The sequence below is a fragment of the Aspergillus fijiensis genome, assembly GCF_003184825.1.
Source record: "Aspergillus fijiensis CBS 313.89 unplaced genomic scaffold BO72scaffold_45, whole genome shotgun sequence".
Classification (NCBI taxonomy): Eukaryota; Fungi; Ascomycota; class Eurotiomycetes; order Eurotiales; family Aspergillaceae; genus Aspergillus; species Aspergillus fijiensis.
Window position 1 is genome coordinate 152 of NW_024469021.1, and position 13489 is coordinate 13640.

Here is a 13489-nt window from a genome sequence, read left to right on the forward strand (position 1 = left end):
GGTGCTGGTGGTGAAGGTGGTGAAGGTAGTTGTGCAGTGCAGGCAGTTAGAGTCGGGGTCTGCATTGGGAAATGGCGGTGGTTACTACAGCTGAGCGGAGGTACGGTTGCTGATTACGTCATGGGGGACTGAGTCATCTTTACCACAATCCATGGTTGTGATAGATACTCGATACTCGTACTGTACAATTGAGTGTTGCATTTGCATTTGCATTATTTATTTCTTAGGTTTTAGGCCTCTTTGTTTACAGTTTTGCTGAAATCCTCCGGGATATCACCCTGCGAATAGTTAGTGCTAGTAGAGAGCTACACCTGTAGTCCCACTGAGCATTGTTTGCTTCAGAGTACAGTACTTGCGGAAAGCCGAGTATACTGTGCTTCAATATATCAACAAACAATCATGGTATCTATCATTATCGTATATACATCATTTCCCGACCAAAGGGCTCTACCACCCAAATTGCTCTATATGCAGATATATCCCCTGGGCGCCCGTCCCCTTGTGCACGGCGCGCTCGTCGCTCAGCGACACCACGCTGCGCCGCGTATCGTCCGACAGTCCCTGCGGCCCACAGACCACCACGGCGCTCTCCCCCTCCGCCCGCTCGAGGACCCTGCGGATGACAGTCCGGACCTGAGGCCGACCAGACAGGATCGTCAGGGGGCGCATGGTGGGTGCCGGTTTCGTATCCGGGGATCCTGGCGGGCCCGCGGCTTTCTCGGACCCTGACGGTGCAGCAGCCGTCGCGGCGTGTCCCGAGCAGGTACACTTGCTTGTGATCACATCTTCATCCTCGATGGCTGCCGTGCAGCAGCAGCCTCCGCCGGGTAGACAGCCGGTGTCATTGATGGAGATAGCATCCTTCTCTACGATCTTCTCGGTGTATTTCTCGTCGGTCGTTTCCATGGATGAGCGGGACTGGGCCACGGCGGTGGATGGCGTCTGTGCGCAGAGAGTGGCTTGCGTCGGCTGCTCCAGCTTCTCGTCGCAGGTGATGTAGATGCTCAACTCGATCTCGCGGATGAGGTCGGCATTTGCTCGTTGGCACTCTTCCGCGTCGGCCAGGACGGACTGCAGCTGGCTCTCAAACCAGCTGAGCTGGGTGCGTGATTTGATCACCCACACGAATCGGATTCGCTTGGTCGCCGCGAGGTGCCTGGGCGAAGCGCCACCTTGCGCGCATTCTTTCTTCCACTTTGCCACGATGTCTCGCAAGCACGGAATGGTATAGGTCACGCCCATTCCACCCGCCAGGAGGATGACACTGTCGAACTGCTGCAGCGGCCTCATCTGACCATACGGACCTTCAAGGAAGACCGTCCGCGTCTGTTTAGTGGACGCGGTCTCTCCGGTCCCAAGCATATGGTGGCGCTTCGACGCGTAGCGGAAGAACCGACGGGTTCCGCCTTTCTCGGCGCGGACGAAGACTTCGAGCTTGTTGTCTTCAGGGATGGACGCGATGGTGAAAGGGTGGCTTTGGAGCGGAGCAATCGAATGGCATGTGAGAAAGACATGCTGACCTGGCTTCCAGCTGACCCCGGGGTTCTCAATCGTGACGCGCGTGATGTTGCCCGGTAGAGGCGTGAAAGTCGCCCTGTTGGCCCAGAGGGCATGGCTTGGAGATTTTGAGCGATGGAAGATCGACAGATTGATATATGTGGCCCAGATATAGCGCGCCACACGGTCGAAGACGAGGAACCCTATCGGAATCCAGACCCAGACCTTGACCTCCGCCGGTGCATGCAGCCAGACGGCCGCGATGAATCCAACAAACGTGACCAGATGTTGCAGGACAAAGAACTCATATCCGAACCTCCGGATCGGGGCGGCGGAAGTGATCACAATCCAGGTCAAAATGACCCACGCGGCTAGTCCTCGAGCAATCAAGGGGTAGTTCTTGATTTCGTAGGAGATATAGTTGTAGCGACCCCAGTCGCGGAACCAGAAGGCCATGTGGATCGTGGCCGTCAGCCAGAGCGTTCGGGCCACCCAGCGATGGTACCAGTTCAGCCGTTCATAGCTCATGCCTACCAGGGCACCGATGAGATTCTGTCTCCCGGCTAGCAGGAAGATCAGGGGCAACTGCGCGATGGCCACGAATCCGGTCCGGTAGCCCACATCCTCCCAGCTCCATTGATCCGTGGTGTCCAGCTTGTAGAAGCAGAAGACAAGTACGACAACCAGATTAGCCAGCACAACAGCCACTGGCCCCAATGGCGCGAAGTGGAAGGTGTGGCTGCGGATCGATACGGGAGGCAGCGTCGCATAGCTTGCCTCGCGGACAATTGCCGTGAGAGTGGCATATGTGTTGAAGAACAGTGACTTGGGCTTGGACGGAGTGAGGGAGGTATCCCGAAGTCTGCATAGGTGAGCACCGCAATATTTGGCCTGCATGAAGAATTCACTGACCTTTGATAGGCGAGGTAGCGGTTGAGGAGATTCACCACGTTACCCGCGGCGATAGCACTGCCTATGACCACCCAGTACATTTTCTGGAGATAGAAGAGACCGGGCACGCCAGCCCCCATGGACATGTGGCCCATGCCCGACATTGACATGTCCATGTCCATCTTGGCGGTGATTAGCGGGGGTCGAATATAGATGGATGGACAATAAACGACACTATCCCCGGGAGGAGTTGGTGAAGGACAATCGATATACGGAAAGGGAGGGCCGGAATATCAACGCATCTCGTTTTAAAGCAGCAACACAACACACACAACCCGTCTGTTACTGAGAGGAGGGGGAGGTTGTCGGCTATTCAGAGTTTCATGTCGCAGTGATGTGCGGCGTCATGAGTACATGTAAGAGTAAGAGTAAGTGGGTAAGTTAAGTGATGAGTTGGAAATTGGAATAAAATCATGGGTGGGGGGGGAAATGCATGGTAGACAAGACAAGGCTGGATGGGACCATTCCACAAGAGCAGACCTAAACAGCCATGCATGCCATGCCCAGTGCCATCCCCACCTGTCTGGAGCCATGATAACCAGGAATTGAATTGATAATAATCTTCTCACTTTGCAAACGAATGGAAGTAGTCATAATCTGCTCACCTCCACCGCCCGCTTGTCCGCTGCTTTCGGGCTGGCGGGCGATTCCGCGCCCCGTGATTGGCTCGTTAGACATAAAATGTGCTCAAGCGCCAAACCGAGTCGGGCCAAAATGTGCTCAATCTCGGAATGAAGGTCTTCGCTTCAATTTAGGTAGAACATGATTATCGCCCGTCCCGGCTTGATCAAACTCAAGGATCCAGAACTGACTGCTGGTGGTGGCCCGCCATGGCTAAGATATCGTCGCGGGTCGGCCCTCTTCTTGCTCCTCTTTCTTCTTCTTCTCCTCTTTCTTGATCCTCTTCCTTTCAACTAACATTGTCCGCTGTCTTGATTCTTTGATGCTCTCTCATCTTACAAAACCCACCTTCATCCCGAAATCAATCTGATCACCTTATATCCGAGACCACCACCCTCCATCAGCCCGCAAAAGCCAAACCAACCTACCCCTCCAACCCCGCGCCCATTATGGACATGAGCAGTATGGATTCCAGCTCTTCCTCATCCTCGATGTCCATGGCCATGGTCTTCACCAACAGCCACTCAACCCCGCTCTTCTCGTCGCAATGGACGCCCACCTCCAGCGGCAGCTACGCGGGCACGTGCATCTTCCTGATCGTGCTGGCCATCATCGGCCGGCTGCTGGTGGCCTTCAAGGCGCTGATGGAGCAGCGGTGGCTCAGCGCGCACCTGCAGCGGCGGTACGTCGTCGTGGCGGGCAAATCCACCGAGGCGGGCCGCATCGACGCCGACCCGGACGCCAAGGGGGCCACGCTCATCACCGCCCAGGGCGTCGAGGAGAGCGTTCGCGTCGTGCGCCGCACCGCCCGCGAGCCCCTCCCCTGGCGCTTCAGCGTGGATCTGCCCCGCGCCTTGATCTTCCTCGTCATCACGGGCGTGTCGTATCTACTGTACGTCTCCGCATATCTCCCCTCTCAGTGCCTTTCCATCGGGCCCACTCAAAGCTAATGGTGTATCGCTGCAGCATGTTGGCCGTCATGACCATGAACGTGGGCTACTTTTGCTCTGTCCTGGCCGGCGCGTTCCTTGGGGAACTCGCGGTGGGTCGGTATATTCAGTGGAATGAACATGATCACTGAACTGCTTTTCGTCGCTGTGTTCTTTAGGTGTTGAGTGGGCGTTGGATTTTGCTTGCATTGCGGCTTAGCATGGGGGTTTGTTTTACTCTGAGATACCTTTTTTTTCGACACGAACCGTTTACGATATACTTAGTTGGTGATGGGCTCGGCTCGTCTGAGGCATAGCTGGTGTTTTCTATGTCCCGTGGGGTGTGGATGGGTGGATTGTATATAGACATGGATGCTGAAGATACGTACATATCATCATTGACCATAAACTGTCTAGCGATCAGTAAGCCTCGATGTAGAACGTTACGGTCTGCAACAACAATAAAACCCTTCATGTTCAGCCGGCGAGTGTCGCTTGCAGGTTGGCCGGAGACAGCCGCAATATGGCATGATCAACAGTCGATCGGCCGGGTCTCATTGGCGCGGAAATAGGCGTCCTGCCGAGATCCTGAATAGCGATTTAAGGAAGTCCATGCGAAGCTCACAAGAAGACAAGAGAGCAAAGATCAAATAGTTACAACTGAAGAGTCAGATGAAACGCTCTACGAGATAACTGTTCACAATTCGCAAGCACAAGCAAAATTACCCCCAAACACAAGTTAAAAAAACAAAACCCCTCCTCACACATCAAACGCACTCGTTGGCCGAACCTCCAACCCCACCCGCCGGTACGTCTTATCGACCGCCTCCATCTGCCTGACACTCTCCTCGCCATCAACCCACACCCCGGACCCCTTCCTCCCTTTGATCCGATTCACAAACTCCTCCAACTGACACCGCCACGTCGTCCACCACTCCTGATATGTCTCCGCCCGCTGATCCCCCGCGGGCCAATTATACGCCTTGAGGTACTGCACCTCCTCCCAGGTTTTGGACAGCTTCCCCTTGCGGTAGAGGGTATGCGTGTCGCGCACGTCGATGCGGTGGTACACCGTCGGCAGGATCATGTTCCAGATCGCGACGGTCCGCTGCACGAAGTGCTGCGTCTCCGTGCCGCCCTGCGAGGCCACCAGGATCTCGGCGAGGGTGGCCTCGGTCTTGGGCCACGCGAACCAGGGCATCACTCGGGACCAGGTGGTTGGTAGCAGGGAGAGAAACCCGCTGCTGTTCTGCGCTGCCGCCGCCGCCGCCGCCGCTGCTGTGTATGCCAGATCGCCTGCGATGTGAGCTGTTCGGAGGCCGTCGGCGGTCTGGTATGTGGCGGAGATGGCGGTGTCGATCTGCTGCGCATCGTGAAACGGAGGGCAGTCGGAACTGCTGAGCGGGCGGGGTGGGGTGTACTGGCCTTCCACGACCACCAGGTCCTCCTCTCGCCTAGTCGAGAGGTTCAGAACCTGGCGCGCACAGGAGAGCGGGTACGTCGCCAGGTCCATCAGGCATCCGCCGGACAGGGCGTACTGGAAGCGGATGTCATCGCGCGCGATGTAGCCCCGGGGCAGGTAGAATTGCGAGGATGTGTCGACCACGGTGCCAGGGCCCCAGGGGGTCTGGCGGGTCAGGGAGAGGAAGGTCTGCCAGGCCGGGTGGAATTGGTGGTGGAAGGCTTCGAGGAGGACGGGGCCATGGGGGGCGGTTGCGAGCGGGTGGGTGAAGAGCTTGCGGGCTTCGGTGGCGTTGGAGCACGAGGGTTTCTCCAGGAGGACGTGCTTGCCTGCCTGCAGGGAGCGGAGGGCCCATTCGTAGTGGTGCGAGTTGGGCAGCGCGATGTAGACGGCGTCGATGGTGGGGTCGTCGAGGAGCTCTGCTCTGAAGTTAGATTTGTTCGGTCCTCGTAATGCCAATTTCCCGGATGGGCCAGGTGATGGGGTCGTGCTTGACCTTGGTATGAGCTATGCACGATGGGGATGTCGTATCTCTTAGCATACTGCTGAGCGCGGTCTGAGTCGCGGGCAGCAACCGCTGCGATGATGACCTCGGAATGGGACTTGGCCGGTATTATGACTGAGTTCGGGCTAGAAGGATATCAGTCAGGATGGAAACGCAAGTACTGCATACTACTGCTTCAAGGATTGGCTTACGCTATGTTGGAAGCTCCGAGTAGACCGATGCGAATGGCGCCATCCTTCTTCGCGGGAGTGGGTGGATTTAAAATATAGTAGATTCGTTGGAACAAGCTCATCGACGCCATGATCGGTGGATTATTATGAGTTTTCTACTTGGGCTGATGTTTCGATGCGAACCGGAGATGCCTGTCATCTCTGGTGGTGAGTGCCCGAGTGACTTGGCTGGTGGTTACTCCGCACGAGAATCTTTGGTTCTACCTCGTACACAAGCGACGGAAGGGGAAGTTCGGTACATTATGGATCAGGTGTCCGTACCATCATATGGGAAGATTTCTAAATGGCAAGCTAATTGACTTCCTGCAAGCTGATGTTCACCTCTTCTACCTCCGAATTAGTGAAGCTCACACAATCTTATTTTGTTCAATAACTGATTGATAGCTCTATCTGATAAGAGCGTGTGCCTCAAGCGAAGACAGGCTCGGAACTGCCTCGGATTTGCCCGCGCCCTGAGAAGAAATGAGCACATTTCTTAACTCAATTTGGCTTAGTGTCGCCCGGGGCCCGTTCCAGCCTTGACTGGGAGCTGCCAATTCCACCCTGCAGAAGAACCGATGAACAACCCGGAATTGAAATGGATGAAGATGGTGGATGATTGCGGGTAAACGAACCCTTTGGAACTAAACTCAGGGCCCAATTGATGCACTGCAGCCATGGGTCCCTTCCATCTTGTAGACTACCTAAGAAGTTTCGGTCTTGGTCATTAATCAATTTGGCGGAACCGAGCTGACAGAGCTCTCCCCATTCCTCCTCCTCCGCCGAATCCGCCGTCCAAATCCACTCACTGCTGGCGCTCCCACCTGCCCCGTTCTTATATAAAGTTCTCCCACTCTCCTCTGTCTTTTTGTAGCAAGATCTGTGCCTCTGTACCTCTTTCACCATGAAGTTCTCCATCCTCCCCCTGGCGGCTCTCGCCCCCCTGGCCGCTGCCCACTTCGAGCTCAAGTACCCCACGAGCCGCGATGGCACCGAAGACAACATGGTCAACTTCCCCTGCGGCAGTGCGGCACAGTCCACCAACCGCACTCAGGTCTCCATCTCCGCCGGCTCCTTCCCCGTCGCGCTGTCCATGGGCCACTCGCAGACCGCGGTCGAGGTGCTCCTCGCCCTGGGCACCGACCCCGGCACCAACTTCAACATCACCCTGCACAAGACCTTCGAGATCGAGGGCCTGGGTGCCTTCTGCCTGCCCCACATCACCTTCGATGAGTCCATCCTCGGCACCAACATCACCGACGGCATGAACGCCACCGTCCAGGTGCAGAGCAACGGGGATCCATCTGGAGGTCTTTATGCGGTATGTCAATCCTGGCTGTTGGATTTGCAACGGCTTTGCTAACCAGTTGGGCGGAACCAGTGCGCCGACATCCAATTCTCCTCGACCGTGAGCTACGACGAGCCTTCGACCTGCAAGAACAACACCGGCGTCAAGGCTGTCGAGTTCACCGGCGCCGCCGCGGACCGTAACGCCAACGAGTCGACCGCCACCGGCGGTGCCCAGGACGGCTCCTCGTCCAGCAGCAGCAGCAGCAGCTCCTCGTCCTCCGCGAGCGGCTCCAGCAGCACTGCTACCTCCACTGGTGCTGCGGTTCCTCTGCAGACCGCTGCCTGGGGAATGCTCGGTGCCGCTGTTGTCGGTGGTCTTGCTGTTTTGTAAACGAAGCGAAGACCTTCGTGCTACATCAATGCTCACTCCTTAATCGTGGAAGGATGCTGCTCTGCGCAGATGGTATGGCTGGAGAGAGAGAGAGGGTGAGACAAAAAGAGAACGAGATGATAAAAAGCCCAACGAATAACATTTTCGAAGGATCGATCATGATTTGACGATAAATTCCCACACAACGCTTGTTTATATGGCGATTGTATCTACCCTGTACATATTCATTTTAGTTGTCTATGGTTTTCGATACTACCTTAATGTGAAGGACATGGACATGTGACAAAACTGGAGGAGACACCTCGTGCCTTGCTACTTTACTTGCTTTCAGCTTTGCGTATATTGAATGCATGCAATCTGCAGTATCATCTTGCTTTAGTACAGTAAACAGATACAGTGGATAGCCAAACTTATTGGAGTAAACTCCCATACGCTCAAGAACCCGCGATTGTAAGGCAAAACAAAACAGAATCCCAAACATCATTAATGGCATTTTCGACCAGCTCCCACCCCAAAAGCCAGTTTACCTGCAGGTTGATTGATGCTTTCCTTGGCTGGACCCTTCAGTTCGGATACACATACCTTTAGAGGTGATTCGTGACTTGCCCAACCCGGCAATCATGCAGTGCTTACAAAACAAACAACCCCCTCCTCCTTGTTGGTTGCTTTAACCAAACCCGCGCAGATATATCTAGGTACCTTAGTCCCAACACTACCGGAAAATGATCTCGGATTGACACCCAGCCACTCCGTACCATACTTTACTTCCTATATCTTGTAGGCAGCAGCAAAGTCGCAAAGTTTTCCTAATACGGCATCGACCGCGGAGTTTTGAGCCTAGCCGATATAAAAGCCGTTGGCCCAATTGTCGGGGACCTTATCTTATCGCCCCGAGCCCGTTTGTTTCGTTCTTTCGTCAAAACAATCTCGACTTTTGCCAGACTTTCTCCCTATTGTTCTTTGGTTGTCACGTGAAATCGGGGTATTTTCTCTCCTTTTCGATTTAGTAGTTGTTGAGGTCAATTCTTTTGCAAATATGGAGAATTACGAAAGATTACGTGCAGCAGGTGAGTTTATCTGGGGTCCACGATATGGGACCACTGTTACTGATCTCCACGGCCTCCAGGATATTTGGAGAAGTACTCCATAGCCCGCCATCCGCTCGGGTTCTACTACAATGTCGGCGTCACCGCCACATACACGCTACCGGAGACCTACACGCGTCCGCTGCGGGACTATGTGTACAAGGCGTGCGAGATTCTAATCAGCCAGCATCCCGCCCTCTCGGCGGTTCCCGTGAACGAGGAGTCCGACGAAGCATACTTCGTCCGCCTGCCGGTGATCGACCTCGCGCAGCCGGTGAGCTTCCACAAGCGTCTGCGGGGATTGCCCGAAGGGGACGCCACCGACACGGAGCTGGACGAATTCCTTGAGACGCAGCACAGTACCGGGTTCACGACGCCGGGGGCACCGTACTGGCGCTTGGCGATCTTCACGGCCGACGACGAGGACAACGACGATGCATCGGCGCGGCGACGGTTCACGGCCGCGTATATCTTCCACCACGCGCTGGGCGACGGCACGTCCGGGAAGATCTTCCAGGAGACGTTCCTGGAGGCGTTGAGCGCAGCCGGGTCGGCACTGAGCAGCACGGCGCCCGGCGGCGAGGGAGCGAAGCAGATCGTGGCCACGCCGGCGGGCACGCCGCTCCCGCCGAACCTGGAGGCCGCGCATCCCTGCGGCATCTCGCTCCCGTTCCTGCTGGGCGCGGTGGTCAAGATGAAGTTCGGCGGGCGGGACCGCGGGCTCTGGACGGGCGCGCCGGTCTTCACGCCGCTCGAGGCGCGGGCGCGCCACCTCGTCATCCCCGCCGCGGTGTCGGCGGCCTTCCGCCAGAGCTGTCGCCGCAACGGCGCCACCGTCACGGCCGCCGTCCAGGCGGCCATGGCCCAGGCGCTGTTCGCGCACCTGCCGCCGCAGTGCACCAAGCTGCGGCTCACCGGCGCCATCTCCGTCCGCAAGTGGCTCACCCAGCCGATCCCGGAGAAATCGCTGGGCGTCTGGGTGATGGACTTCGGGGAGAGCTACTGGCGCAAGAGCCTGCCCGTCACCGACGCAGGGGCCTTCCCCTGGAAGGAGGCGCAGCGCTCGCGGGAGACGATCGAGCGCGTGGTCGCGATGAAGGGGAAGAACACCGGCGTGAATCTCCTCAAGTACGTGTCCGGTTTCTCGGAGTTTTTCCGATCGAAGCTCGGGAAGCCTCGTGGGGAGAGTATCGAGCTTTCGAATATCGGGGTCCTGAGTGCGTCGGATGAGGCCCGGTCAGACCCTTCGAAGCCCCAGATGGGTCGGGTGATCTTCTCGCAGAGCCCCAACGCTGCGGGCGCCGCGATCGTGGTGTCGGCGATCTCGGGTGGTGATGGCTGTTTAGTCCTGTCGTTTGGATGGCAGAAGGGTGTCGTGGAACCGGAGTTGGTTTCGGGCATGATTGACTCGGTGGAGAAGTTGGTGCATCTTGCGGCACAATAAACTGGGGGTCATGAGAGGGGAGATTTCTTTTGCTGTTATTCATCACCATATATTGCGACCTGCGGCTGCGGAGGGCCTGCACATAGTATTTAGTACCCAAGTACCGTTAATTCTAATGCCAACCGACTTGATCCGCTATACGGAGTATTTAGCGAGTGGATTCAGGCACCAGGGGGCCTCGAACCTCTGGATCCTTTGGGTGGGACAGCCGAGGCGGTGAGTCGGCGAGTCTGGCGGCAGAATTGCGGGGAGAGATGGGACAAAATCCAGGGCCCATCTTTCTGCAATTACAGACTACCTTGTCGCTTCCCTGTGTTTCTCCCGTTGACGAAAGACTAGAATAGACCAAGATGTCCTCTCGCGCTCCTTTCGTTGTTCCCGCGCTCACCAAGCACACCGCTACGGTGATTATGGCCCATGGTTTGGGCGACAGGTAAACGGTCTCCCGTCCCTATACTGAAGATCCCGTTCTTGAACTAACTTCTGGTGAATAAATCTAGTGGTGCTGGATGGTATGTCCCCCTTGATTTCTATTCACGGATGAATACCTACGAACTCGGCTTAGCGCGACGGATTATAGTACAATGGATGAAGTGAGGCTGAATAAAGCAATCTGGACAGGATGGCACTCGCCCAGAACTGGCGCCGCCGTGGCGTTTTCGACGAGGTCGCCTTCATCTTCCCCAACGCGCCGATGATCCCCATCACCGTGGTACGAGCATACGCGATACCCTTCTGATTCAGCAACGCAGTGGACTGATTCGAGCCCATACTTGTCATTGATTAGAACTTCGGGATGACGATGCCCGGCTGGTACGACATCACTAAGCTCGGACGTGATGTGAGTTGCCCCTCGCCGCGAGAGATATACCTTACAGTGTGTGGGAACGATGCCACTAAACAACCGATCATAGTTGGACTTTGAAGAAGCCATCCGCAACCAGGACGAACCGGGCATCCTGCGCTCGCGCGAGTACTTCAACAGCCTGATCAAGGAGCAGATGGACAAGGGGATCAGCGCGTCGCGGATCGTGCTGGGCGGGTTCTCGCAGGGCGGCGCGATGTCGCTGTTCGCGGGGCTGACCAACAAGGAGAAGCTGGGCGGCGTGTTCGGACTGTCCTGCTACCTGCTCCTCAGCGACCGGATCAAGAACTACATCCCCGAGGGCTTCCCGAACCAGGGCACCCCGTTCTTCCTCGCGCACGGCCAGGAGGACGAGGTGGTGCGCTTCGACTTCGGCAAGCAGTCCAGCGAGAAGCTCAAGGCGCTCGACCTGGAGAAGGTCGAGTTCCACTCTTACCCGTACGTGCTGTATTCCCCGTTTGAGGCTTCGCGTCGTTCCCGCCGTAGCGATCTTCCGGCTCACACTCGCGGTTTTCCTAGATATTTGGGCCACTCCGCCGATCCCGAGGAGATTGAGGATCTTGAGAAGTTCCTGCATAGTGTTATCCCCCCGGAGGGCGAGGGGCAGACCGACGGTGCTGCTGCTGGCTTATGAATTTATGATCAACCTCATCATGATACCTCTGTACAGACTTGGGGCCACTGGGGGGGCAGGGGGTCTCCGATGGTCAATTTCAGCCTCGCTTTAGCCATTGTTGTTCTGTTGCTTGCGGTTCTGCTCTCGCGATTCGGTGATTCCAAGGGCAAGGCGAACCAGCGGGATCCTGTTGTCAGGAAACAGGACTGAGATATGTTTCGCCTTTGCCTTCGCCCTGACACGCAAAGAAAACTCAATAATCTGCATGAAATCAAAAGCGTACTTGCTGTGTCATAGTAGTGATCATATATACTCGCTCCCCCCCCCCCCAACAAAAAAAGGAATATCTAATTCCCCCCCATCAAAACCCTCCGAATCGACCCCTCCACCGCCGCAATCATCGCCTCCGTGTTTTTCACATCAAAGGGCACCAGATGCCGCGAGCCATGGTCGTAGAACTCCGCCTGCGCCGGATCGCACACGCCGTACAGGCGCATGCTGTGCGGGTACAGCGGGTCCTGCTTGCCCACGATATGCGTCGTGGGGATCGTGATGGGGTACTTTTGGGTGGTAGGTTCGATCAGCTCCATCCCCGCTGCGTCGAAGGGAGAGGCGCCGCAGATGAACACGGCCAGCTTGAACAGCGGTGCCGCGGACGGGTGCTGCTCCGCGTGCTGGAGAATCATCGCGCTGGCCAGGGCGCAGCCCTGCGAGAAGCCCATGACGCCGTCGAAGGGGCCCTCCGTCGCGATGATCTGCTGCACGTACTCGATCGCGAGGCGCAGGTTGTCGCCCGGCCGGGTGTCGCGCGGGTAGTGGCTGTAGAAGGGGCCGTCGAAGACGTCCTTGATTTCTGCCCGTGGGGTATGGGATGTTAGGTATTGTAGGTTTGAGGGGGTTAAGAGGGGGGGGGGGGGTTGGTTTGGTTTGGGTAAGGTTTCGAATCAGATGAGGGGTCATCTGACTTACCGGGTTCACCCTCGGTTTGCACTCGTCCATTGATGAAGGTGAATGTATGGCCTTTCTTCTCGAGGGCATAGGTTATCCCGCCTGGTGATTTATTCAGGATTAGTATCGCGGGGTGGTGCTGATGACTCGGGTCCGGGTCGACTCCCATCGGGGGCACGGCATACCAGCCTGGATCTCGAAGATCTAGATGCCCGCGAGTCAACTTGTTGTGCCCCACCAAATATATTCGGAGGGGGAGGGGGGGGGGCTTGAATGTAGATCAAGACTGCATGGACAGACGTACTTCTCCGCTGGTCCCAGCACCGTGTAGACAGAGGAATCGCATTGTGGATTTTAAGCTTTCGGTATTGTAGTGCTTGGAAACTTGGGTCGAAGTGGGAGGAAGAGGAGGTTCCAGAGCAAGTAAAGTAGCCTTATCAATAAAGGTACAGTACCGATCAATCAAAACACAGCCCACCCACCGAGCCTGACGGAGTGGCCGCGCCGCGGGCATGTCGGGTTGACTCCGACAACGGCTCCAGCGTCAGCAGCGCCCCGACCATTCTAGGCTAGCATGCTTAGTACTAGGACGTAGCTAACTTACCTTCCAAAAGTGTCTGTTCTGCATTTCGCAACCTCTGCCAGATTTGATTCTCACGAACCACTTCCCCCCCCC

General features: G+C 56.4%; 7 protein-coding genes across 7 annotated transcripts; 4 read left to right on the top strand and 3 right to left on the bottom strand.

Annotated features, from left to right (window-relative positions):
* Positions 1-408: 408 nt before the first annotated feature.
* Positions 409-3008, bottom strand: BO72DRAFT_529865 (ferric reductase family protein). The gene is made up of 2 exons (XM_040950265.1): positions 2410-3008; positions 409-2359 (listed from the first exon to the last, which is right to left on the bottom strand). Exons 1-2 carry the CDS (start codon positions 2568-2570, stop codon positions 448-450), a joined length of 2073 nt encoding a protein of 690 aa, XP_040798719.1. The 5' UTR covers positions 2571-3008; the 3' UTR covers positions 409-447.
* Positions 3009-3117: 109 nt separating this feature from the next.
* Positions 3118-4410, top strand: BO72DRAFT_434456 (copper transporter family protein). The gene is made up of 2 exons (XM_040943240.1): positions 3118-3961; positions 4036-4410. Exons 1-2 carry the CDS (start codon positions 3519-3521, stop codon positions 4148-4150), a joined length of 558 nt encoding a protein of 185 aa, XP_040798720.1. The 5' UTR covers positions 3118-3518; the 3' UTR covers positions 4151-4410.
* Positions 4411-4570: 160 nt separating this feature from the next.
* On the bottom strand, positions 4571-6483 carry BO72DRAFT_487963 (Gfo/Idh/MocA family protein). Its single transcript, XM_040948009.1, has 3 exons — positions 6157-6483; positions 5957-6090; positions 4571-5879 (listed from the first exon to the last, which is right to left on the bottom strand). Exons 1-3 carry the CDS (start codon positions 6264-6266, stop codon positions 4759-4761), a joined length of 1365 nt encoding a protein of 454 aa, XP_040798721.1. The 5' UTR covers positions 6267-6483; the 3' UTR covers positions 4571-4758.
* A 321-nt stretch (positions 6484-6804) lies between these two features.
* BO72DRAFT_487964 (putative GPI anchored protein) lies at positions 6805-8193 on the top strand. Its single transcript, XM_040948010.1, has 2 exons — positions 6805-7495; positions 7556-8193. The coding sequence occupies exons 1-2, from the start codon at positions 7079-7081 to the stop codon at positions 7853-7855; spliced, it is 717 nt and encodes a 238-aa protein (XP_040798722.1). The 5' UTR covers positions 6805-7078; the 3' UTR covers positions 7856-8193.
* Positions 8194-8599: 406 nt separating this feature from the next.
* On the top strand, positions 8600-10384 carry BO72DRAFT_434465 (uncharacterized protein; the record flags this gene model as incomplete). The annotated part of the gene is made up of 2 exons (XM_040943241.1): positions 8600-8922; positions 8982-10384. Exons 1-2 carry the CDS (start codon positions 8892-8894, stop codon positions 10382-10384), a joined length of 1434 nt encoding a protein of 477 aa, XP_040798723.1. The 5' UTR covers positions 8600-8891.
* Positions 10385-10682: 298 nt separating this feature from the next.
* Positions 10683-12137, top strand: BO72DRAFT_450371 (palmitoyl-(protein) hydrolase). Its single transcript, XM_040945241.1, has 6 exons — positions 10683-10817; positions 10885-10896; positions 11006-11096; positions 11172-11225; positions 11299-11687; positions 11769-12137. Exons 1-6 carry the CDS (start codon positions 10735-10737, stop codon positions 11881-11883), a joined length of 744 nt encoding a protein of 247 aa, XP_040798724.1. The 5' UTR covers positions 10683-10734; the 3' UTR covers positions 11884-12137.
* A 46-nt stretch (positions 12138-12183) lies between these two features.
* BO72DRAFT_487966 (alpha/beta hydrolase) lies at positions 12184-13173 on the bottom strand. The gene is made up of 4 exons (XM_040948011.1): positions 13118-13173; positions 12999-13017; positions 12835-12915; positions 12184-12718 (listed from the first exon to the last, which is right to left on the bottom strand). The coding sequence occupies exons 1-4, from the start codon at positions 13157-13159 to the stop codon at positions 12213-12215; spliced, it is 648 nt and encodes a 215-aa protein (XP_040798725.1). The 5' UTR covers positions 13160-13173; the 3' UTR covers positions 12184-12212.
* Positions 13174-13489: the final 316 nt, after the last annotated feature.